The 26,932-nt window shown below is 37.2% G+C and overlaps 1 protein-coding gene across 2 annotated transcripts in view; it reads right to left on the bottom strand.

The window, feature by feature from the left end:
* Positions 1 to 21,680, bottom strand: part of bnip2 (BCL2 interacting protein 2) — a 36,298-nt gene extending 14,618 nt beyond the window's left edge. For both annotated transcript variants that reach the window (XM_020927585.2, XM_055155349.1), the window contains exons 1-5: positions 20,775 to 21,680; positions 9,301 to 9,396; positions 8,126 to 8,187; positions 5,686 to 5,862; positions 927 to 1,109 (exon numbers count right to left, since the gene is read on the bottom strand). In XM_020927585.2, the coding sequence (XP_020783244.1) occupies positions 927 to 1,109; positions 5,686 to 5,862; positions 8,126 to 8,187; positions 9,301 to 9,396; positions 20,775 to 21,103 (847 nt within the window). In that variant the 5' untranslated portion in view covers positions 21,104 to 21,680. The remainder of the gene's footprint in view (positions 1 to 926; positions 1,110 to 5,685; positions 5,863 to 8,125; positions 8,188 to 9,300; positions 9,397 to 20,774) is intronic.
* Between the last annotated feature and the right edge of the window lie 5,252 nt (positions 21,681 to 26,932).

The raw sequence follows: 26,932 nt of genomic DNA, 5'->3' as shown, positions 1-26,932 counted from the left end.
ATCAGAGTACAAATTATGAGTAACTGTATTCAGTTACAGTTACTGTTTCAGTGGATTACAGTTACTTTGTTGAAATAAATGGATTACACAGAGGTATTTTACTGCTTTCACATTTTGGACTAAACCAGGACTAAACCCGGTCTAAACCAGGACTAAACCAGGACTAAACCTGGTCTAAACCAGGACTAAAACCAGTACTAAAGCAGGAATAAACCAGGCAGCAGTGATCTCATATAAAAATCATTTCTCTATCAATAATATTTTTAATCTGATTAAGTAAAGTCTGTTTTTTTTGTTTTTTTTTATTATTTTGGCAGATAAAACATCTGATGTTAAAATCCTGGTCTTTTCTTCTCTACAGTAAAACAAAAGTCTGTTCATGGAGACTTGGACTCAACAGACAATTTGAAGAGAACAAAAGAGAATGTTCAGGATGTGGTCGCTACTTTCATGTAGTTTTAAAAAAACATGACAATATCAAGTAATCCAAAGTATTCAGATTACATTACTCACTTTAAGTAATTTAGTGGATTACGTTACAAACTACATTTTGGGGGATGTAATCTGTAATCTGTAGGGGAATACATTTTAAAAGTCACCTTCACAACACTGTCTATAAGTTATCAAAACATTCTATATAAGATAATAATACGTTATGTATACGTCCAACTCGTTATGAATACGCTATGTATACGCCCAAAATAAAAAAAAAAACAAAACATCGATGGTTCAGCGTATGCCAGCGTTTTAGGGAAATTCTGGTACGTCGGCATACGTTTTGGTGTGACAGGGCCTTAATATGTGCATTGTGTCACCACGATAACTAATGAACACGTAGAACACCCCCAGCGCGATGTAACTGCGAAGTATCAACTGGTGATGAAGCGTGCAGAGTGAAATGCCCGGGTTCTTCAGGCGTGTGTTACCTCCGTGGCTGATGACTCTCTTGTACGGCTCGATGGCCTTCATGTCCACCTTATGCTCCTGATCCCCGATCCTGAAGAGCCTCCACCTGCGCCCCTCCTCCCTCTCCTCCGACGCCGTGAACTCCTCCACCGACTCCACCCCCTTCTCCAGCAGCTCGGTGGCTTTGGGCTTCGGCAGGTCATCTGACGGGAAACAGCGCAGGCTCATAAAAGATACTCAGGTTTGTTTGTGGACGACGTCATGCAGGGGGGCGGGAATCAGGGCTCCAAGACAGGAACCTTTCATTTATGACTGATTTAGTGATTCAAAATAATGTTTCATCTCTTGATAACAATTTTGTGGATCATATTTGAATTTTTTTTTGTGCTGATGCATTTTTAAATAATGTGTATTTCAAAATTTATTCCATCTTTGAGTGATTTCTGTGTGAACTGTGTCCGGTTTCATGCATGAGAGAATATCGTGTATGTATCGGGAAGAGGTGGGTAGATTTCTGAATATTTTTGTAGTGTTGCTCCGATACCATTTTCTGGGATCTGATCCGATATCAATACTTGGCCTTAGCGTACTCGCCGATACCAGTCCGATACCACATAGTGTGAAGCAGTCGACCATCCTGTTGGGATTCAGAAAGGCCGGAGTGATTCTAACTGGAACTGATGCCGAGTCTGACGACAGCGACACAGAAGAAGAAGCGGCGCAACGTTTACCTCCGGAGAAGTGACACCGAGGATGAAGAATTGAATGGATTTAGTGATTTGGAGTGAGATGGAGAGTTTGGTAAACTTGTTCTGTTCTGTTGTTTATGTTATAGTTTATCTGAAGAACTGTTCATATGTGACGTTAACAGTCTGTTGTTCTCTGTTCTGTTGTTATTACTAGAACTTGACTTTCAACAGGAAATGTCGGTTCCTGGTCTCTGATTTTATAAAATACATTTGCGACTTATATGTTTTTTTCTTCTTCATTATGCATTTTTTGGCTGGTGCGACTTATACTCCGGAGCTACTTATAGTCAGAAAAATACGGTAATAATTTTGACCATAAGTGGTGTTGATTTAAACACTTATATTTTTCTAATTTGTTATTTTCTACTGCAGTGCATGGATAAAAACAACAGTGAGGCCTGTAAAAAGACGCTCATACTCGGAGAACAGGGATAATTCTGCAGAGGAAACAAGTCCGAGTTGCTGCTGTTGTCCGTCTGAATTCTCTCCGTAACTCAGTTTTTTTTTTCTGGCATTATCAGTGTGTTTTAAGAGTCTGCACAGAAAATACAAAGTGGCATCGGCTCGGTGATTTGGGCTGAGTACACGCAGATACCGATCCCTGAAAAAATGTTTGGTACCGGAGCTTTTGCGGACACCAGAATCGGTATCGGAACAAGCCTAATTTTTGTATTTTTTACGAATAAAAAACAAAACAAAACCATGCACCAAGGTGAATGAACTGTATCACATTTGCCACAGAGACACAGAGGCAGATTTTCACTGCGGGGTCACGGGTGATTGGGCGTCGGCTCTGGGACAAACCTTACCATGAGCAGAGACCTGAGCCTGTCTGCAAATCCACAGAAAAGGACGGCAGCAAAGAGACAAAAACAACACAACTTAAGTCACATTGCGCTGACCCTGTGGATAAAGGTTAGAGCGTGAAGAGAAAACAAGAAACGCTGTTAAACTCTGAGGCAGTGGAGTCATAGTTCTACAGTAATTTCAACACTTTTCAATTCCTTAATCTCAGTTTCTATTGTCTAAAAGTGTTTTCATGAAGTGGTCATTTTGATACAAGACTCTTACAACTGCCTCTGTTTACTACAAGTGGTTAGGTGTATTACTGACTTAAGTTTGATATAAGTTTTAATAAATTAATTAGAACAGATCTGGGCATTGTCCCATTGTCTCCCAGGCCACATACAGGACTTTAGTTGACTGATCGGCCCGTTTAAGATAATTTGGAATTACAAAATAAACATTTTATCATTTTACCTCATGCATTGACTAAAACTGTATTGCTTGTTTTTTAAATGACTTTTTTTTGTAAGGCAGCCTCACTTTTTCATTGCTTAATCATAACATAATGTCTTACCTAAGTCTGTGTAATTAATTGAATGATCATGATTTGTGTGTCGAACAATCTCCAAATTCATATAATCGAGTTGATTTTGGGATTTTGGGAAAGGTTAAAGTTTATTTTGGGGATTTTTTTCATATAAATAAGAAGATATATATAAAGAGACTGTAGAACAGCTGGATATATAGCTTACTTTGGATACACTGATGTGTTTATTATTCATTATTTAATTTTTTATATTTTTTGTAGCTTATATTTATTTTCAGTTGGAAACTTTTGCATAAATTATCAATAACAAAGTGTTTTTTTTTTTATGTACTTTTTTTTTGAGAGAGAGAGAGAAATGCTGAATAAATGCATCGTGTAACTAAAAAATAATCATTTGAATAATAATAATAATCTCAATATTGACCAAAATACTTGTGATAATGATTTTTTCTGTAATCGAGCAGCCTGAGCAGCTCAACAAAACAATGATATTTCCTGCTTTTTTATAAAGAATTACAATTAATATTATGCAGAATTGAGCCTAGCATTTTGGTTTCTCATGTGGCCCCATAGAAAACGAAATATTGCTACCACTGAATTAGAATATGGATATAATTTTGTCTGTCAGTCACGGTGCTTAATAAATCCATTGTATTGTATTGTCATGTAAGTGGTTTGATCTTTGCACTACATGAGTCCATATTACTCTATTTTCTGATCTATGTTATAATGTTGTCGATTTCAGCCCTGGAATCACCAAACTCTACTGAACTAAACTACCACGTCATGACCTCGTTTAGAGCTTTGGAGATGTAGACAAACTAATAATTAAGTGTTACTCAAACACGTGAGAATGAAACAAAACACAACTCCAGGTCAGTTTTTGAGCCGATAACAACATTATCACAAGGTTTAAACCTCAAAAGAGTCAATTTTGCACAATATAGGACTTAGAACAATATATATTTTTTTACTAATCAATATCATATGTTCTCCACAAACACTTTTTATTGTTAACAATGTGTAAATCTCAATATTAATATTTAGTCTACTCAATAAAACGCTAAAAGGGATTCAGATTTAGTCCGGTGAGGTTCATTTGGTCTTCTGATAATAACTGAAAAAAGAACTTAATAACATAAATTAGGTTCTTTTTTTTTTTGCTCTGAAAACATAACCTAATAAAATGGATTGAGATTTAACTGGAACAACATTATAACCTGGTTTAACGCTTCATTTACATCAACTCCGTCCCTGTATTTCTGTGAATATTCTACAAAACCACATTTCACTCCAGTATCATCTAGTTAAATTTGCTGGTTTAAGTACAAGTGCAACATCCTGAATGAGTTTTAAAACATTTTATAATAACCAGACGCCTCCGTGACGCATGGAATCACTGTAAATTGGAATGCGTGAAATGAGACGCACGGCTGAGGTGACGGAGTTGGTGTAAATGAAGCGTAAAGGTCTCGAGAGTCAGTTTTGCGTAATATACAGTAGAGAAGAAAAGGATCCACAAGGGACACTTCTTTGGACGTTTATTTTTGTTCAGCTGATGTTAATTTTGCGTACGAAACAAAACGCCGGTGTAAAATGTAGATAAATAACTGCTTTGTGTAATACTGGAGTGTCCCAACAAGCGAAACTTAAGGACTAGTTTAAAGTGAATCTGTGTGTCATTCGTTTTTCAAAATAAAACCAAAAATAAGAAAATGTGAAAAGCATCAATTTTCTTCATTATTTGTCTCCAAATCCAAAATGAAAAAACAGATGATTTTTTTTTTTTTTTCAGATTTGGATTTTGTGTTTAAATGAAAAATGGAAAAAACGGATAACGACCGTGACTGACCCAGGACTGAACCAGGACTAAACCACCAGGACTGAACCAGGACTGAACCGGGACTGAACCGGGACTGAACCGGGACTAAAACAGACCCGGAGGTATGATCGGGACTGAGGCCGGGACTGAGGCCGGGACTGAGGCCGGGACTGAGGCCGGGACTGAGGCCGGGACTGAGGCCCGGACTGAGACCGGGACTGAGACCGGGACTGAGACCGGGACTGAGACCGGGACTGAGACCGGGACTGAGACCGGGACTGAGACCGGGACTGAGACCGGAACTGAGACCGGAACTGAGACCGGAACTGAGACCGGAACTGAGACCAGGACTGAGACCAGGACTGAGACCATGAGCCAGACCGGGACCTGAGACCAGGACTGAGACTGAGCCAGACCAGGACTGAGACCGGAACTGAGACCCGGAACTGAGACCGGAACTGAGACCGGGACTGAGACCGGGACTGAGACTGAGCCAGACCGGGACTGAGACCGGAACTGAGACTGGGCCCGACCGGGACGGAGGCCGGGGCCGGGACCAGAACGTGATTTAGTCCTGGTTGAGTTCTGGTTTAGACCTGGTTTAGACCTTATTCAGTCCTGGTTTAGTCCTGGCATCTCAGTTTAAGTCACATAAACGGGAAACGGTCGTTATCCGTTTTTCCTATTTTTCATTTAAACACAAAATCAGAAACTGAAAAAAAAGAAAAAAAAAAAAAAGAAAAGTTGTTTCTTCGTTTTTTTATTTTTGGTTTTATTTTGAAAAAGCGAATGTTACGACTGACACACAGATAAAAGTGAGTCCTCTGTCCTTCACACTGAACGTGGCGTGTGTAAAGTGAGAGCAGACGCTTTACCTTCCCACTCAAACTCGTTGCTGTTGTCCGAGGGCGTGTCGATGGCGTCCAGGTCCAGCTCCGTGCTCTCTTCCAGCTCGTCCGAGATAATGGAGCCCTCACTGCGGTCCAGGGTCAGGCTGATGTCTGGAGCCGCCAACTTCTTCCTCATCTTCGCCCCCTGATCATATTCATAACCTACAGACACATATTAGAGTGAATATAGTTAAAAAGGAACGATATTTTGGTATTTTTTTAATCTTTGTTTCCTCATCACAAACAGACCTGGAGTTGTGTTTTTTTTTGTTTCATTCACGTTTAACTCACAAATTCTGCAGATTTATGCCGAGATCTTCTCTCAAACAGAAAGAAAATACTCTGTTCCTGTTTGATTTGTGTGTCAAACGACCTACAAACTCATATAATCATGTCATGAAATGATTAAAGCTTTATTTTACTAAGTTTATTTTGGGATAGAGCAGCTGGATATATTGTTTATTTTGGATACATTTATGTTTTTCTATGCCTTATTTCATGTTCAAAGTATATTTAATTTTTTTTTTTTTAAAGTTTATTCGGATGTCTCCATAAATAATAAACTGCATTATCATACAGTAAATGATAAACCGCATACGCAATAATCAACAAATGCATAAAGATTATTATTTTACACTGCTCATCACAACTTTAATCTCCAAAAATTTAAATTAAAATTTTAATAAAAAAATCAATTATTCAAAAAATGTTATGTTTTATACATCGCAAAGCTGCTCTAAGATTCATATTTGAAAGTTTTGCATAAATTAGAGAGAGAAAAGCTGAATAAATGCATCGTGTAACTAAAAAATAATCATTTGTATAATCGTGATTTCAGTATTAACCAAAATAATTGTCAGAATGATTTTTTCCATAATCGAACAGCTCTAATTTCAGCTCTGGAATCTCTACTTAAAAAAAAAAAAAAAAGGTAAACGGAGCTGTTCACTTGAAAACTACCACTTCATGACATCACAAGGTGGAACAGAGGATTTAGAGCTTTGGAGATGTAAACAGACTAATAAAAAAGTTACTCAAACACATGAGAATGAAACAAAACAAAACTCCATGTCCATTTTTGACCCTAACCCTAAAAATATGAATTTCTTAGACTTAAACAAACTTTATTGATCCATAAGGAAAATTATTCTGACTCTTTGTTGGACATTTATTTTTGTTCAGCCAATGTTAACTTTGCGTACTAAAAGAAATGTCAAACGTGATTTAAAAAAAAAAATGCTAAAAAAAGTATGAAGTATGAACTGTCCTTTTGTGTTAATTAACAAGTATTTAATATTGTGTTTGTCACGTAAATAAGTTGATATAAATGTTGAAGTGTTAAGGGCCGTTCACACCAAAGCGTCAAAAAACGCCTTGACGCCTCTATTTGGACGCCTTTGCATTTGAGTTTAGACGCCCCCGATGCACATCTTTGACGCCGTGCACGAACAGGAGAAAAACACTTGACGTGCGTCCGTTGCCCTGGAAACAAGAGCCCGGTCCCGCTCTTTTCCCGAAACAATGTCAGACCAGACTGAGAGAGTGTTTTTATGACATAAAACATCAGTGGAGGAGATCGGGTGGACGACTGGGGCGTAAATATATTTATACTCCACTAATGACACTGGATCAGTCCTGGTTTAGTCCCTGTCTAGTCCCGGTCTAGTCCCGGTCCGGTCTAATACAGGTCTGGTCCCGGTCTAGTCCTCGCGATCGGCTCAGTGATTGTGGTGTATATATTTATGCTCCGCTCATGTTTGTGGTTCTTGTTCTGGTTCTCGGGTCTTTCTTTCTGATAATAACGTCGCTGTGTCACTGGATACTCGTCCCTGATTGGTTGACGCGGCGAGTCTGACGCAAAAAGTTCAGCATTTTCAACTTCTTGACGCTGACGCCTCGGACGCGCGTCTAGACCGCCGACGCCAAAACGCTCAAGACGCGCCACGTCGACGCCAGATTCGCGCTGCGCTGACGCCGAAGACGCTCCGCAAAAACGCAGGACGCTGTAGTCGCGCGTCCACATCGACTTTACATAGAAACTGGACGCTTTGACGTGAACGGCTCTTTAGTGAAATATTTTAATTTGTGTGAAAAGTGGGCAGATATTACAAGTCTATATTTCTTTCTGCAAATAAAAAAATGAATAAGATGAAATTAAATACTTTATTAGCAAAACAGCTGTGTAAAATGTTTATATAATTAACTGTGATGAACTTCTAACTGTGGTGAGATGTTCTACTTCTCCGTTCACTGCAAAACTGTGGATTAGAGGTTAAATTTAAGATATTCAAAGTGGAAGAATTTGAATGTACAATTTTAATATCAGCTTTCACAACACCAAAGTGCATGCAAGGTTAAAATAAAACACTTCTCCTTTTTCTCAGTGAGATAAAAAGTGTGTGTGTGTGTGTGTTGTGTGTCGTACCGTCTCCATCTCCAGACGTCCCCCCAAAAAGCTCCTCCTCCAGCTCCTCCTCTGGAAGTGGGCTGCACACACACAGAGGTCAGAGTTATTAGAGATTTACATTAATTATCAATATTCTAATTATAATATTCCAATGTAAGTCAGTGACTAAAAACACTTTTAAGGGCAATTTTGTTACAGAGACTTAATAATCCATTTTATTTATTGTTTTGGATGTGTTTGGTTCAACAATGGTTTATTGAAGTGCACTTTTGTTAACAATCTTACATTAGACTAGTCCTGTGTTAACAAGTCTGTTTTATTTAGGCCTGTTGTTTTTGTTTGTCTTACAGTTCCTGTGTTAAATGTTCTTTACAAAATAAAGTTTATTGATCTTTGAGAGGATGTATTTGCATTTTTATTCCATGGTTAGTATATTAGTTGAAATTGGTCTCAAAATGTCAATATTATCATTTATCACAATAAATTCTTGGTCAATTAATCGTCCAGCAAAATCGGTTATCGTTACACAGTGTTGGGAAGGTGACTTTTAAAATGTAATCCCCTACAGATTACAGATTACATACACCAAAATGTAGTTTGTAACGGAATCCATTAAGTTACTTAAAGTGAGTAATGTAATCTGAATACTTTGGATTACTTGATTTGCTGTAGAGAAGCAAAGACGAGGAAATCGTAACATAAGATGTTTTATCTGATAAAAGAAAATAAAAAGTCCAGACTTTACTGAACCAAATTAAAAATATTATTGATAGAAGAAGAGACACGTCCACACAGCAGGATTTAGTCCTGTTAAATCCTGTTTGAGACAAAGTTTAGACCTGGTTTTAGACCTGGCTGGTTTAGACCTAGTTTAGACCTGGTTTTAGACCTGATTTAGACCTGGATTTAGACCTAGACCTGGTTTAGACCTGGTTTAGACCTGGTTTAGTGTCCGGCAATGAGTGGAATTACTAAAAAAAAGAAAAAAAAACAGGAAAATCCCTCTGTGTAATCCATTTATTTCAACAAAGTAACTGTAATCCAATTACCACTCACTGAAACAGTAACTGTAACTGAATACAGTTACTCATAATTTGTACTCTGATTACGTAACTCCGGTACATGTAATCTGTTACTCCCCAACACTGTCGTTACATGTAAATAAATAAATATAAATAAATGTAAAATGTTACCGGGGAAAGTCCTCGTCCTGCCACTCCTCCTTCAGCTCCACTCCCTCCATCCGCAGACGAGCTTCTGTGGTGGAGATGGACTCTTGACGCTCCAGGCTGCGGACCAAAGGACAAGCTCAAGAATTCAAGAATGTGCAACTTGAAATGTTCCACAGTGTGACATTAAACACACAGGTCTAGCATTCATCCATCACAGGAATTTCCATTGCTCGAAAATATGTATGAAATGTAGCGTGGTGCTGTAACCCGCTTGACTTCCTTGTGATGGACGGTTTTAATCTCTGCCGTGGAACATTCTAGACAAAGCGATAACATGTCCACGGAGACAAGCAGGCTGGAAATGTTACGCTGTGCAGCTTTAAAAGACTCTGAGCTCTTTAAACGGGATCAGATCATCGGTGGAAAAGCTAAAAAATCCAGTGTCGCCGAGACTTGTGACTTGTAAATCTGGAGGATTAAAGTGTAAACTGATGCTGCATCCACAGAGTCAAGGAGCTTTAGATAAAACCGGCCGGGTGCATTTTTAAAAACATACAGTTACTTTGCAAGTCCTTGTAGTAAATAGTATAGACCAGGGGTGTCCTTTTTTCATTAAGGGCCACATATGTAAACACAGATGAAGCAGAGGCCGATCGAGGGTCATAGACTGATGCTCAATAAAGTGAATAATTGAAATATGTGCATGTTTATCATGTTAGAATGTCTTTATTCACTCTAAAATCCTTAAAAACCAAACACTAAATATTAAACATTAGCTTTATCAAGGTAGATTTTCAAAAAACCTGCAGTAAAAAGTTAACATTTAATTGATGCAAGGTCATTTGGGCCAATTCACCTGGAAGCCTGAGAGCAAAGAAAAATTTGTCTCAGGGCCGCATTTGGCCCACGGGCCATAGTTTGGACATGCCTGGTATAGATCTTTTTCACAACGGAAGTTTTTAGGTTTGCAGAACTTCCTGTTAATGTGTGTGTAAATGTGTGTCGTTTTCTCCAGCAGCTTCATAAATCTGCCCCATCACCAAATCTTCAACCAACAAACTCCACAAAGGATAAATATTCTAACATGAACAATTTATCCACAACTATCAAGAGAAGAAAGACCAAAACTTAAAGGAGAAACACGATGATGCATTAGTGAACTACCAAGCAAAACTAATGTTATGGTCATGAATACGGGTGTGCAAAAATATCAAAATATCAATATACCGTATCATTTAATTTGATGATATAGTTTCCATATCATGGGCTGCTGTATCGATATATCACCAAGAGTATATTTTGGTATATTTTACTAAATTATTTTGTTACAACTACAGTTTTGTTGCTTGTTTAGAGGAAGGAAACAAGTTTATGCAACACATTTGACATTTTCACTGTTTTGACGATTAAAATGTGTTTCATATGAACTTTGCAAAAGAAGTGGTTTAACAAAGACTTTTAGTATCACAGTCATGATTTAGCCTTTATTTTTGATTGAACCGTATCAAATCGATTTGAAATATATCGTATTGAATCAAAAGTGCACTGTATCGATGATATGCACCATATCGACAACTTCTGACTGACACCCAGCCCTAGTCATGAATATAACAGAAGTAACTTGTTCACTCAGACTGATTAATTTTTATTTCAAACACAAATATTATTCGGTCCATAGTTAAAAAAAACAAAACAAAACAAAAAACATACAGGGCACCCAATTAAGTCCATAAAGTTGATTAAAAAGTGTTTGTTTCTGTGACCAGAGCCCAAATCCTCAAATAAGCTCAGGCTCATTTGAGGATTGGTCAAAGTCTTCATGATGGAGTTTTCAGAACAGTATGTTTTTGTTGTTGTTGTTTATTTGTCTCCAGTTTTATCTGAATAATATTTCTGTCTGAAATAAATAATAATAATCAGTAATGGTGTGCAAAAATATCGATATATCGTATTGTTTAAGGTGATGATACAGTATTGATATCGTGCTGCTGTATCGATATATCACCAATTTATATTTTTTGGTTTATTTTACTAAATTATTTTGTTACAACTACAGTTTTCTTGCTTGTTCAGAGGAAGGAAACAAGTTTATGCAACACATTTGACATTTTCACTGTTTTGATGATTAAAATGTGTTTCATATGAACTTTGCAAATGAATTGGTTTAACAAAGACTTTTAGGCATGATTTAGCCGGTATCAAATCAATTTGAAATATATTGCATTGAATCAAAAGTGCACTGTATCGAGGTATGTACCGTATCAGCGACTTCTGACTGACCCAGCACTAGTCATGAATATAACAGAAGTAACTTGTTCACTCAGACTGATTATCATTCTTTATTTCAGATCGCAGCCCACGATATCGATATCGATACGACAGAAATATTATTCAGATAAAACTGGAGACAAAAAAACAAAACAAAAACAAAAAACAAACATACAGGGCACCCAAATTAGTCCATAAAGTTGATTAAAAAGTGTGGAGTTTTAGTGCTTTGTCAGAACAGAGATTTAACAGCCTGAGCTCATTTGAGGATTGGTCAAAGTCTTCATGATGGAGTTTTCAGACACTTCCAGGAGCTACATAAACGTGGAGACTAAATAACTAAACAAAATTAAAAATCGATTTTCACGATGTCAGTGTGTCACTAATGCGTCGTCGTTGTTGTTCTCCTTTACGTTTTCGTCTTTCTTCTCTTGGTATTTGTGGATAAATTCTTCATGTTAGAATGTTTATCCTTTGTGGAGTTTGTTGGTTGAAGATTTGGTGATGGGGCAGATTTATGAAGCTGCTGGAGAATAGGCGAGTTTCAGCTGACGTCATTGTTATTAAAAGCCCGCGTTGCTGCTGGGAAATATTTTGGTCGGAGGCAAGAAACACGGTAGCGTCAAACACAGTGCGTAACCTCGCGTATTTATCCCCGATAATGGTAAATTTCTGCTGCATTATCGGATGCACAAATAGAAGCACGGAAGAAGGAAAATGTCTTTTTCTTATTCCGAGTGAAAAGAACCGCTAACGGTGAATTAAACGGCTTTCAAACATCCGCAGAGCAAACGTAGAAGATCCTAACAAACCGTGGACTCCAACAAGTTCAACAACACATCGAGACTCTTGGAGGTTTTCATCTTTTCTGCTGTGAATGGCCCAGGAGTTTCCACCAAGTCATTGTGGATATCGCCCAAGTGAATATTTGTCCAGGTAGTTGGCGATTCCGACCAGAAATTTGGTTTGTTCCACCTTTTGTCGGGGTTGAAAAGGGTGATTTGGCGTCCGTCGATGCTTATGACCAATTTCTGGTCAAATGGTCTTGGGTCCTCTGCCGTTAGAGTGGATAAATAACCGGGATCAATACCCTTTACGTGCTTTCTCGCTCCGTCCGTCATGTTGAATTAGTGTTTATTGCCGCCGACCAAAATAATTCCCAGCATGCAACGCGCGCTTTTGTCAACAATGAAACTCGCCGATACGACACACATTTACACACACATTTTACCACAAAAAAACATTAACCGGAAGTTCCGCAAACCTACAGCGGGACACTTCCGGCCCATGTGAAAAACCTTTTATTGACTATGAACCTTTTCCATATGTGCTGCTGAAAATTCTAGTTTCTGTTGTTGTGACTGACTGAGTGTGTTTACAAGTATCCCGATATACAAACTTTCATAATATTTGCCCTGATTTTCTTTATTAAATACATGGCTGTACTTTTAAACACACCATATTCTGTAATGATTTTGACAAAAGATGTTTTTTTTTACTTTGAACATGATTTTCACTGTGTAAAGTTCCACTAAATAGTAGAATATCAGGGTTAAAAAGTGTAAATAATTATTACTAGATTTTCTTATTGTAAAATTTATCAACAAACCCTAATATTTTGGTTACTTTTACTATAAAAAATACTGAACAACAGGGAAAGAGAAAATATAAGACTTGTTAAAAGGTGCACAGAGTTTTTAACAACTAACTAACTTTCGTAACAACTTCTCTCTATGGAAATGTTTTTGCTTTGTCTAGAATGTTCCACAGTACAGATTAAATCTATCACAAGGGAGAAGAGCAGGTTACACCACTACACTGCTCTACATTACAGGTCAGATCTGTGGAGAGGCAGCCCTAACCACAGACGGAATGATTGTATTTTTGAGCAACAGAAACACCAGTAATGAATAAATGTTAAATGGACGTGTTTAAAGTCATACCATGGGACATTCCAGGCAAAACAAGAACATCTCCATGGGAACAAGCACTAGAAATGTTACGCAGAAATGTGTATTATGTTATTTTATTATTATTTATTTATTTTAATTTTTTCTTGTATGTACCTTTTACATGTATATAAATTTTATCTGTGGAAAAAAAGGACATATATACTGTGATTTATATGGAGAAAAAAAAAGCACAGAATAAATTGTAAATAAAAAAATAAGAAAGAAATGTTACGCAAAGCTCTTTAACTTAGCCTTATAGTAGCAGTCTTCACTTACAAAAAAAAAAAAATTAAAAAAAAAAATTAAAAATTAAATTAAATATAAATAAATAAAACATAAAAAAATCTAATACAATCAAATAAGGAAAATAATAAATAAAAAAAAAAGATAAAAAATAAATAACTAAAACACAAATAAGGTAAAATAAATAAAAAATTTAATAAAAAAACTTAATATAATAAAAAAAAAAAATAATAATAATACAATAAAATAATAATAAAATAAATAAAATTATTTAAATAAAAAAACTTAAATAAAAAAATTTAAAAGAAATTTAAAAAATAAAAAAATTAAATTAAATTAAAACTTAAATTAAAAAAAATTAAAAATGAAATAGAATAGAATAGAAAAATTTTAAAAAAGGACCTCCCGTGTTCAGGCTGTGTAAGTCATGGTATCTGTATCACGTACACAGAGCTGCCTTTGATGGGGTAATCTGCTCTGCTGTACTCTGCACCTGACCATACTCTCAACATAAGTGCCCAGTATTAGTCAGGCTGCATGCTTCTGTACACAACTAATCCTCTGAGTGTTCGAACCAGCGCTGGCAAGTCGAGAGCCCGTGTGGAGTTTTCTCTATTGCAACACTTCACTTCGACGAACAGTTACGATGCAGCAATAGCTAAAAAAACAACAGCGGGGACTACATAGACCATGATCCTTTGCTCTGTTTCAGTTCAGAAATAACAGTTTTAAGCACTTTTCGATCTTAGTTCTTTGGATTAAGTCTTGTCAAGGCATTTTAAGAGGAAAATGTTGAGTTTTGTTCGCCACCACAGAGAGAACAGAGGAGCAGTCCAAGTTTAATCATTTAAATAATAAAACATTCGCAACACAAGATATAAAAAAAATTAACTCAATTAAATCAAATAATCATTGTGAACTGATCCCATTATTGTAAATTATTAAAAAATCTCGTCTCGTCTCGATCTCATGGACCCAATCTCATGAAAATTCTGTCTCGTCTCACCCCTTATGCATTGTATATTTGTATGTTTAAAGCTGCATTGTGTAACTTTCCTGGTGTCAGGTCCGTCAAACGCTTTTCTCCATAGAGTTATTTTATTGTTATTGTTTTGTCTGGAAGGTTTCGCAGTGTCTCAGGTCAGATCTGTGGAGAGGCGACCCCGCTCACAGTCAGAACGTCAGATTTTTTTGAGTATTTCTGAGCTATAAAACCACCTGTAAATGAATTAATGTCACACTGTGGAAACTTTCCAGACAAAAGAGCGACATATCCATAGAAACAAGGAGGTAACGGACCCCAAACCAAAAAAAAAAAAAGTTAAAAAGCCAGTGTGGAGCTTTCTTTATTGCAACACTTTGAGTATATGACGAGCTTGACTTTCTCATACACTAAAAATGCAAATAAGGCAAATTTGTGTAACTGCTCTTTACACTGAACAAACATGAGATAGGCCTGTCACGATAACAAACTTTGAAGCATGAGTGTGCAAAAATATCGAAATATCAATATATCGTAACACTAAATTTGGCGAAACATTATCGTTATAGTATTTTTTTGGTATTTATGACTACACTAAAAATTGTGTTGAATATTTAGTGGAAGGAAACTTGTTTATGTATATATTGAATGTTTTGATTATTAAAATAGAAATAAATAAAAATAGAGAGAAATACTGCAACCAAATAATTAAAAATATCGGATATTGAAACTAAAATATGCCACTAACATCATTAAAAGGCCTGAGCTGCAACAAATAGAAAACTTATATTATTAATTATTTGCTCATTATGTAACTCTACAGTTTAAATTTTATCTTATTACAGATAATGTGGATATTTTTGCAATTTATTGCAAAAAAAACCTGTACTTGTTATGATAAATACTGAACCCCAACGTCCTGTATATTGTTGCAGCTTCCATGTATTAAACGATAAGTCGATACAGAAATGACTGTGACAGGCCTAAGTAGAGGAATTTTAAAGATTCATTGTGTGACTTTTCTGGTGGAGGCTCCGTGAAATGTTTTTCTCCATGGAGATGTTGTTGCTTTGTCTGGAATGTTTCACAGTACGGCATTAAATCTTTCTATCTGCATGGAGACCAAATCAGATCTGTGGGCTGGGTATCGTTAAGAAGTTGCCGATACGATACATCAATCAGTACTTAGGTCACGATACTATACATTTTTCGATACAGTGAACGTTCAATTCAGTACGATTCAATACGATATATTTCAAATCGATTAGATACGGTTCAATGAAGAATAAAGACTAAAGCTGTGATACTAAAAGTTGACTAAGTTTGTGCAAAGTTAATATGAAAATCACTCATCAAAACAGTGACAATGTCAACACAATTGTACAGTCCCTGACAAAAGTCTTGTCGCTTATCCATTTTGTAGAAACAAAAGCTTATAAACTGACTTTAAATTAATCGATTGGTTTTAGAAATGTCTCATATGAAAGCTAAAACCCTCCCAAATTATGCTCAATATACTAAAATAAATTTGCTTCACTGAAGAAAGATTGATCATTTAATGAACACAGAAAGGTCAGATTTTGGCAAGACAAAAAGTCTTGTGGCCTTGTCATATGATGCACCCAATCCTAGATTACAGCCTCACCTGTGATCAGTTACTGATCAATCAGTTAGTGGGATGTGTATAAAAAGAACCCAGCACACCAGACCTTCACATCAACTGCAACTTGACCTCTGACAACATGCCTAAGATCCACCCTGAGACCAAAGCGTTAATTATCAAGAGGCTGAAGACCAGATCCACTGCTGAGGTGGTGACACCTTCAATGTGTCTCAGCGTCAAGTACAAAGAATAAGAAAAAGATCTGAAATGACTGGAGATGTTTTTGACAAGCCCAGGTCCAGCAGACGCCGCAAGACAACTGCTCGGGAGGACAGTTTGTTGATTGGAAAATCCAAGGCCCCTTTTCCACTGCAGCAGACTCCACCAGGCCTGGTCACCTCAAGTCCCTGTGTCAACCACAACTGGAAATGGCCTCCATGGTCGAATCAGTGCACAGAAACCAGCACTAAACAAAAGGCAATTAAAAAAACCGTGTGGCATTTGCCAAGGCCCACAGCCTGCTAAAAGGATGGACACTGGAAAAGTGGCAGAAGGTGGATTTCTCAGATGAATCCTCGGTTGAATTACATCACAGCCACCGCAAATATTGCAGGAGACCTACTGGAGCCCACATGGATCCAAGATTCACCCAGAAAACAGTTAAGTTTGGTGGTGGAAAAATCATGGTCTGGGGTTCCATCCAGTCTGGGGGTGTGCGAGACATTTGCAGGGTGGAAGGCAAATATCAATAACCTAAAATATCAAGAAGTATTAGCTCCTCTTACATTCCCAACTAGGGATGGGCATGATTAATCGATAATTGATCATTAAGAATTTCTTCGATTACGTTCATTTTAATCGACAAACCGAATGTAGGTTGCTGTGCGTAGTGTGACCAAACAGGTGTGTACATGTAGCTCTTTGCACTCAGAAGGAGCGAGACACAAACAGTGGGTCAGTCTGCAACGCAAATGCGTATTTAACGATGACTTGTACAAGAAATTCCACGCTTTCCGTTGCGTTGGGGACAAGTGTGAGTCCATGTGCACAGTGTATAAAGCAGCACATATGTTTCTGTGTCCAGTGGGAAAAAGTTTTACCAGGTGAGAGTCGCACAATGTGGATGACGAGGCCCCGCCCCCCTCCCCCCGTACGCTGTCCTGGTTTTGACAAACGCAAATCTGGTCACACTAACCTGTATTCACCTGAGTCATGTCTTTTAATCCAACAGAAGTTGAACCGCATCAGCGACACAAGAGCTGGAGTTTTATCTTCGCTTAGTTTCTGCAAATTAGCGATGTGGTTTTAAGTTTCGTTTCTGTGAGAGTTGCGCAAAACTGCGTTAAACACATTATAATCTCAAACGGATTGATGTGGCTCTAGAGTCGTTACGGTTTATATGTCGTAAAGTTGAATTTATTTATGCAGGTTAGTAGTGCAGATAGTAATAATAATGATGATCATTTTAATATAAAAACGTTAATGATTAATCGATAATCGATCGTTAATTCTTCCGACGATCGATTAAGAAAATTTCATCGAATGCCCATCCCTATTCCCAACCATAAAAGGGGTCAAATTTTGCTGCATACTTCTATCTCTATATCAAAGTTTCTCAAGGTGAAGAAGATCAAGGTGCTCCAGGACTGTCCAGCCCAGTCACCAGACATGAACATCATGGAGCAGGTCTGGGGTAGAATGAAAGAGGAAGCATGGAAGACAAAACCAAAGAATCTTGATGAACTCTGGGAGGCATGTAAGACGCTTTCTTTGCTATTCCTGATGACTTCATCAACAAATTGTATGAATCATTGTGGAAACGCATGGATGCGTCCTTCAAGCTCATGGAGTCATACAAGATATTAAATATGGATCTCACAGCACCACTACTTCATTCACTGACGTTATGCAACATATTTTTGTATTTGAAGTAAATTATTTGTTCAATTTTCTGTAGGCGACAAAACTTTTGTCTTGCCAAAATCTGACCTTTCTGTGTTCATTAAATGATCAATCTTTCTTCAGTGAAGCAAATTTATTTTAGTATATTGAGCATAATTTGGGAGGGTTTTAGCTTCATATGAGACATTTCTAAAACCAATCGATTAATTTAAAGTCAGTTTATAAGCTTTTGTTTCTACAAAATGGATAAGTGACAAGACTTTTGTCAGGAACTGTAGCTTTTACACAAAATAATTTAGTAAAATATACTTAAAAATGCTCTTGGAGATATATTGATACAGCAGCCCATGATATCGATACTGTATCATCACATTAATCGATACAATATATCAATATTTCAATAGTTTCACACACCCCTAGTCAGAACACCTGCATTTATGAGCTATAAAACAACTTGCAATTCAATAAACGTAACTTAGAGCTGTTTAATGTCACACTGTAGAACATTCCAGGCAGAGCAATGACGCATCCAGAGAGACGCGTTTAATGGACCCTCCAGAAAAGTTCCAGAGTGCAGCTTCGGTCGCCTCGGCTTTGGAATGAGCTGAGGAGATAAGTCTCGCACCATCAGTATCAGCTTTTATGATAGCACTTCTTAATAGAAATATCGATATATCGTGTCGTTGAATGTGATGATACAGTATCGATATATCACCAAGAGTATTTTCATGTATATTTTACTAAATTATTTTGTATAAAAGCTTCAGTTGTGTTGATATTCTTACCGTTTTGAGTAAAATGTGTGTTTACTTTGGACTTATTGTCAGACTTTTAGTATCAGAGCCATGATTTAGTCTTTGTTTTTCACTGAACTGTATCGAATAGATTTGAAATATATCGCCTCGAATCGAAAGCTCGCGGTATTGAAAAGCATGTCGTATCGTATCGCCAACTTCTTGATACCCAACCCTACTTCTTAAGACTAATTTTTATCGGTTGGCCTTCCTTTAACTGGTTTTAGCTTGATTTTACTCCTTATTTATTTTTATTGTATTTATTTATTATAATTTATTAGATTTTTTGCATTAGAGCAGCATATCATTAAGAAGTTGCCAATACAGTACATACCTCGATACAGTGAGCTTTCGATTTGATACGATATATTTCAAATTGATTCAATACGGTTTAGTAGAAATAAAGTCATGACTGTGAGACTAAAAGTCTTTGTTAAACCACTTCTTGTGCAAAGTTCATATGAACACAAACATTTTACTCATAACAGTGAAAATGTTGCATAAACGAGTTTCCTTCCTATGAAAAAAACAACAAAACTGTAGCTGTAACAAAATTTGTTAGTGAAATATACTAAAAAATACTCTTAATGATATATTGATACATCAGCTCAGGATATCGATACTGTATCATCAAATTAAACAATATGATATATCAATATTTGAATATTTTCACACACCTCTAGTCAGAACGCCTGTTTTTCTAGGTATTTATGAGCTATAAAACCTTACAATTCAATAAATGTTACTGAGAGCTGTTTAAAGTCACACTGTGGAACATTCCAGGCAGAGCAATGACATATCCAGAGAGAAGTGTTTGATGGACCCTCCAGAAAAGTTTGAGTGCAGCTTCGGTCGCCTCGGCTTTGGAATGAGCTGCCTGAGGAGATAAGTCTCGCTCACTTCTTTACCTAGGATTAAACGATACTGTAAATCGCTATTTGTAACAAATATTGATTTACAGTATCGTTTAATGTGATGATACATTATTGATATCATGGGCTGCTGTATCTTTAGGTATATTTTACTAAATTATTTTGTATAAAAGCTACAGTTGTGTTGATATTCTCACTTTTTAAAGTAAAATGGGTGTTTACTTAGGACTTAGTATCAGACTTTTAATATCAAAGCCATGATTTAGCCTTTGTTTACTGAACCGTATCGAATCGATTTGAAATGCATCGTATCAAATAGAAAAGTTCACTGTATTGAAAAGCGTTGATGGACCCTCCAGAAAAGTTCCAGAGTGCAGCTTTAGCGTCTTATCAAATGAAGAATTTAGTAAAATATACCTAAAAATACTCTTGGTAAGATATCGATACAGCAGCCCACAATATCAATACTGTATCATCACATTAAACAATACGATATATCGATATTTCTACATTTCTGCACACCCTTAGTTTGCATCATGGTCTGTTTTTGTGTCTTCTGGATCATATTTTTATGCTTTTTGTATTGTTCTTTGCTCCTTGTACAGCACTTTGTCAACCTCATTTTTAAAAGTGCTTCATAAATAAAGATTTCTTATTATTATTTAGCCTCTTATCGAATGTGCATGTGCATGAATGGTCCATGCGTGGCTGGTGTTTGCAATCTACGACCTGTCAAACAAGTTTAAAAATAGCTCAAACTGGAAAACAGTGACTAAACGGGTGGAGAGTTTAAAGCTTTAAAGCCTCTTCACGGGACAGAACAACGCCAAACAAAGACAGGGATTGAGGCAGAGAGGCATAATTTAAGTTTAAACGCACCTTCCAGCGGGCGCGGCGTGCGTCGGAGAAAGTTTACCCGGGTTCGATCGCCTCCTCCCCGCTGCTGCTGCTGCTGCTGCGTCCTGCGTCTGGGTCGAACTTATCCCATTATTATCAGATGTGGACACGCTTTGTGATTGTTCCTGGGGGTCGTACTCCTCGGACATGCCGGAGGTGGACGGGCTGGAGGGGCTGGAGGGCTGCGCGTCGCCCCGCTCCCGTGCGCTCCCGCTGGGTGTGACTCCCTCCGACGCGCCGCTATTGTCTCTATCGCTTATCCCCGTCACGCCCTGCAACGCCGCTTGGCTTTCGAGCACATCCGATGCCATGGGCTGTCCTTTTTTTTTTTTTTTTTTTTTTGCGTCGCTGCTGTGCCAAACTATTCGGTAAAAACGCGCGGAAGAACCGGTTTGGCGACGATCAGGTCATACTTCCAAGTCAGAACCGCGCGTCGCCGAAACGAGTCGCCGCAGGTTTTCTCGCGCTTCCAAACGTCATAACTTATCAGCTGAGAGTTATTTCTTTAAAAAGCCAGGGCAGGATCGTTTCCAAAGTGCGTCACGGTGGTCCGGAGGTGCGGGGAAAGTTGTGCTAGCGCTGCAGAAGATCGGCTCGGCTCAGTTTCCTTCCTTCCTGAGGCGCCGCCGTCACGCCGCCGTCACGCCGCCGCACGCACTTTTAGCATTAGCCCACTTTTTAGCATCGTCGAAAAAATCAAACCCCGAACACCGTTTAATCGCCGAGTGCTTTACGGACTCGGCGGGGGGAATACGTGTCCGCCGAGTTGGCACGTTTGGACTCTGACTCCCGCACGCTGCAATTGCGCCACAGCCGGAGTTTTTTTCCACAGAAGTAGAAGTTTGTAGTTCTTAAACAAACTCCAGTCTAAAACACGGAGCTTTTTCTTCTTCTACTATCGAATTCCGGCAGGGGATACGCGACGCTGCGCAATGCTGCCCCCCGCCGTCGGTGAAAGACATTACGTTTTCAGATAGAGGCCAGAGCGGAGGAGAAAGTTTTGTAAAAATTAATTCTACTTGATTGCCAGATGAGATTATAGTATATACAGTGTTGGGAAGGTGACTTTTAAAATGTATTCCCCGACAGATTACAGATTATGTACCCCAAAATGTAGTTTGTAATACTGAATACTTTGGATTACTTGATTTGCTGTAGAGAAGCAAACACGAGGAAATCGTAACATAAGATGTTTTATCTGATAAAAGAAAATAAAAAGCCCAGACTTTACTGAACCAAATTAAAAATATTATTGATAGAAGAAGAGACACGTCCACACAGCATGATTTAGTCCTAGTTTAGTTCTGGTTTAGTCCTGGTTTAGATCTAGTTTAGACCTGGTTTAGTCCTGGTTTAGATCTAGTTTAGACCTGGTTTTGACCTGGTTTTAGACCTGGTTTAGTCCTGGTTTAGTCCTGGTTTAGATCTAGTTTAGACCTGGTTTAGTTCTGGTTTTGACCTGGTTTTAGACCTGGTTTAGTCCTGGTTTAGTCCTGGTTTAGATCTAGTTTAGACCTGGTTTAGTCCTGGTTTAGACCTGGTTTTAGACCTGCTTTTAGACCTGGTTTTGTCCTGGTTTAGATGTAGTTTAGACCTTGATTAGACCTGGTTTTAGACCGGTTTAGACCTGGTTTAGTTTCCGGCAATGAGTGGAATTACCGAGAAAAAAAGAAAAAAAAAGAAAAGGGTATTTAGCCCAAAATGTGAAAACAGGAAAATACTGCCGTGTAATTCATTTATTTCATTTATTTATTTATTTATTTCAACAAAGTAGCTGTAATCCAATTACCACTCACTGAAACAGTAACTGTAACTGAATACAGTTACTTATAATTTGTACTCTGATTACATAACTCTGGTACATGTAATCTGTTACTCCCCAACACTGAGTATATCTAGCATTATTATAGTATTATTACCTTGGACAGTCCCAGTTATGAGCCTTGTGTCCCATGTCCTAGCACATTTGTCCCAGTTTTATACAAGAATTGTCCCAGGTGTCTCTATTTTTAACCAATTTGACACCCACCAGCACTAAAAAGAGGCATAAATTGTGGGGTGTAACAATATCCAAGTCTTACGATACGATGTCGTCACGGTATGAACCTCACGATACGATATTTTTTGCGATATCGTAGGAAAGCTCTCGATTAGGAATGTAACAATATCCAAATCTCTCGGTACGATATTTATCACGATATTTTGTGGAGGTTAACAAAACTGTGAATACGTAACATTTTCCTCTTAAAATGCCTTGACAAGACTTAATCCAAAAACTTAAAAGTGTTAGAACTGTTATTTCTTCTTGTAGTCTGCGCTGAAATGGAGCAAAGGATCATGGTCTATGTAGTTCCCTCTGTCTATTGGCTTCACCATAACTCTTAATTTAACCAAAGAGACTTGTAATTCGATATATTGTGATGGTCCACGATATTATTGTGAGAACTCTGACAGTTATTGTTACATCTCTAATAAATTGACATTTGTTTTGGTAAAATACAGAAAAGCTGCTTAAAAATGACCAAAACACAAAGAAAATGTGACATATACTGACTCACATGTTTGTCATGAATGGGCCGAGTGCACAACAGTTTTCTTTTATTACACACTCGATTCATAATTTTATTATTACCAACCAACCCAAACCGAGGATGTCCCAGTATTTTATTTTGAAAATCTGGTCACTCTATGCATGACACTGATGTTTGGCGAAGAGTTTCTAGGCTGCCACAGTTGCAGAGGCCTTTTAATAGACAAGCAGCCAAACCAGTGTCCAAATCTCAACCTGGTTAAAACTGATCCACTGATCCACGGGGCAGTGAGGCTCTGGCGTGGGCTCTGGTGTTCGCGCTGTTTCCGGTGAGCAGCTGGTGCAAATCCACCCAGCGACGGCAGAGGGCGCCAGAGCTCCGCGCCTGCCGTGTCTACAGAAGTGCCCCTGTCCCTAAAATGGGAAAATTTTTATATAGCCTGCATACATATATATTATTTTTACACAGAAAATTCATAAAAAAAATAAAAATAAAAATAAACCATTAAAAAATATAATATATAAAAAATTAAAATTAAATTAAAAATAAAATAAAAAATAAAAATTAAGTAAAGTAAAATAAAATAAAATAAAATGAAATGAAATAAACTTTACTTTACTTTCTCAGGCAACTTTTTCATAACTGAGAAAAGAATTCAGCCTAAGTCTTAGTCTAGAAATGTCCCGAGAATCCATAGGCCTAAGAGTCATGCTTTGGATTTACAACTTTACTACTTTAAAGACACACAAAGACGCTTTAGATCCAAATGAATTGGTGTCTTTCAGATTTTAGACCAGACCTGGGTATTGTCCAGCTACGGAGCCACATACGGTCCTTTCCTTGACACTGACTAACCTGTTTAAGATCATTTGGAATTACAAAATAAACATACTTTATTATTTTAAATTATGCATGGACTAAAGCTGCATTGCTTTTATTTTAGAGGTGCTATTTTTAAATGACATTTTTTGTAAGGCCGCCTCACTTTTTCATTGTTTAATCATAACCAGTGTTGGGAAGGTGACTTTTAAAATATATTCCCTTACAGATTACAGATTACATACACCAAAATGTAGTTTGTAACAGAATCCATTAAATTACTTAAAGTGAGTAATGTAATCTGAATACTTTGGATTACTTGATTTGCTGTAGAGAAGCAACCTGGTTTAGTCCTGGTTTAGTTTTGGTTTAGATCTGGTTTAGTCCTGGTTTAGACCTGGTTTAGTCCTGGTTTAGTTTTGGTTTAGTCCTGGTTTAGTTCTGGTTTAGACCTGGTTTAGTCCTGGTTTAGTTCTGGTTTAGTTCTGGTTTAGACCTGGTTTATTTCTGGTTTAGACCTGGTTTAGTCCTGGTTTAGACCTGGTTTAATCCTGGTTTAGTCCTGGTTTAGTCCTGGTTTATACCTGGTTTAGACCAGGTTTAGTCCTGGTTTAGTTCTGGTTTAGTCCTGGTTTAGTTCTGGTTTAGTCCTGGTTTATACCTGGTTTAGACCAGGTTTAGTCCTGGTTTAGTTCTGGTTTAGACCTGGTTTAATCCTGGTTTAGTCCTGGTTTAGTTCTGGTTTAGTCCTGATCATAACATAAACTCCCCAGTCTGAGCAGCTCATCAGACCAATGATATTTTTTTATAAAGAAATACAATTCATTTTATGCAGATATTTACATTTTCTGTTTCTCATGTGACTCCACGGAAAAAATAATTGTCCAACCGTGATCTGGAATGTGATGATGTCATAATTTCAGATGAGACCAATAGTCACTTTTCCCTTTTCATCACATCACACTTTACCATAAAATCTCCAAAAGTGAAACTCACAGATGTTTAACTGAAAATGTTTAGTATCGTCAAGATCCAAGACCTCGTGTTATTTCACAATATTCATTTTAGCTGCTTTCCCCTGTCTGTGTGAAATCTGAAATCTGATTGGTCTGTAGGATGTTGTCACGTGATCTGAGACGCAGAAAAACCGTGTCGTGTTTTTGTCACTAGAGGGAAGCAAATCTCTGCACAAGAGTTTGACACGAGCCCAAAGAACTGTTCATGTTCATTTTAAGAAGATTAAATCAGCACAAAATCACATTACTATTATTATTATTATTATTATTATTATTATTATTATTATTATTATTATTACTATGTACATTTTATTTATATTATTTATATTATTATTATTATTTTTTTTACTGCGTCAGATGTTGTTTACAGTGATCTAAAATGCAGTTGTAATTATAAAACGTGCACGTATGTAGTGTGCTCGTGAAATGCGCGCTCTCGTGCTTCTGCGGGCGGGTCATTAGCGGATCCTCCGACTATTTCCATATTTCCATATTTCCATATGTGCGGTGGCGGGAAGTGTTTAGGCAACTCCAGTATATCACTAATGAGAAAAGACAAAAAGGAAGGAGCCGTCTGCATCTTTTATGCGCTCTCTTTTCTCTGTTGATGAATAATTATTCATGATTGCAAAGCCTAAAAGGAGGCGAGGCGACGCAACCACAAAGAAAGTGGTGAAAAATTTAAAGAGGAAGTTAAATGAATATTTAAGGGAAGATGAAATATTTAATGGAAACAAATGAGCAAAACATTTAAAGGGCGCGATGAGTGAGAGTTTAAGAGGTCTGATCGTTTGGCTCGGCACACAGCGAAGAAACACAACACGACTCACGCAGAATGAAACGGGCCAATTAAAATATAAAAATACAACAACATAAAAATATATTTCATGAACTTCTCTGACTCTGAACGGTCCAACACTTGAACCTAAACCCACGGCCAAGGTGCACGTTTACAGTGAAAACACAATTCAAATGTAGACACTCGGGATGTAACAATAACCGAAATATCTTGATATCGTATCGTCAAAAGTCTCACAATAATATCGTGGGCAGTCACAATATATCGAATTACAAGTTCCTCTGCTTAAACACATTGTTTTATAGTAGCAACAGCTTATGAACATCGGAAACTACATATCCCATGATTCATTTCAGCGCAGACAACGTGAAGTTATGTTTTTTAATGATGATAATAATGTAAAGATAATAACACACCAAAATCTTGTCACGATATTTTAAAAACAAAAAAAATGTCCCATCTACAATTATATTAGCCTCTCCAAAATATCGCAATAAATATCGTAACGTAAGATGGATATCGTGATAAGATCGTACTGAGAGAATGAGATATCGTTACATCCCTAGTAGACACCAATCTTGTATTATTATTTATTAGTCTATTTTCGTTAATATCGTAATAAATATCATACCGTGAGGTGCATATTGTGATAATATCGTAATATCATATTGTAGTTATTATCGCAATAATATTGTACCATGAGATGCATCTTGTGATAATATCATACTGACAGATTTGGATACTATTACATCCCTAGTAGACACCAATAATTTATTAGTCTATTTTAGTTAATATTGCATGAAATATTGTACCGTGAGATACATATTGTGATAATATCATAACATTGTACTGTAGTTAATATTGCAATAAATATTGTACAGTGAGATGTGTGACAATATCGTACTGAGAGATTTAGATATTGTTACATCTTTATTAGACATGAATCTCTTATTATTACTTATCTATTTTAGTTAA

Source organism: Boleophthalmus pectinirostris, unplaced genomic scaffold (genome assembly GCF_026225935.1).
Source record: "Boleophthalmus pectinirostris isolate CB_2022bp ecotype Guang Dong unplaced genomic scaffold, ASM2622593v1 HiC_scaffold_2, whole genome shotgun sequence".
In the NCBI taxonomy this organism is placed as follows: Eukaryota; Metazoa; Chordata; class Actinopteri; order Gobiiformes; family Gobiidae; genus Boleophthalmus; species Boleophthalmus pectinirostris.
Note: the sequence above shows the minus strand (reverse complement) of the source record. Positions and strands in the feature narration are given on the sequence as shown.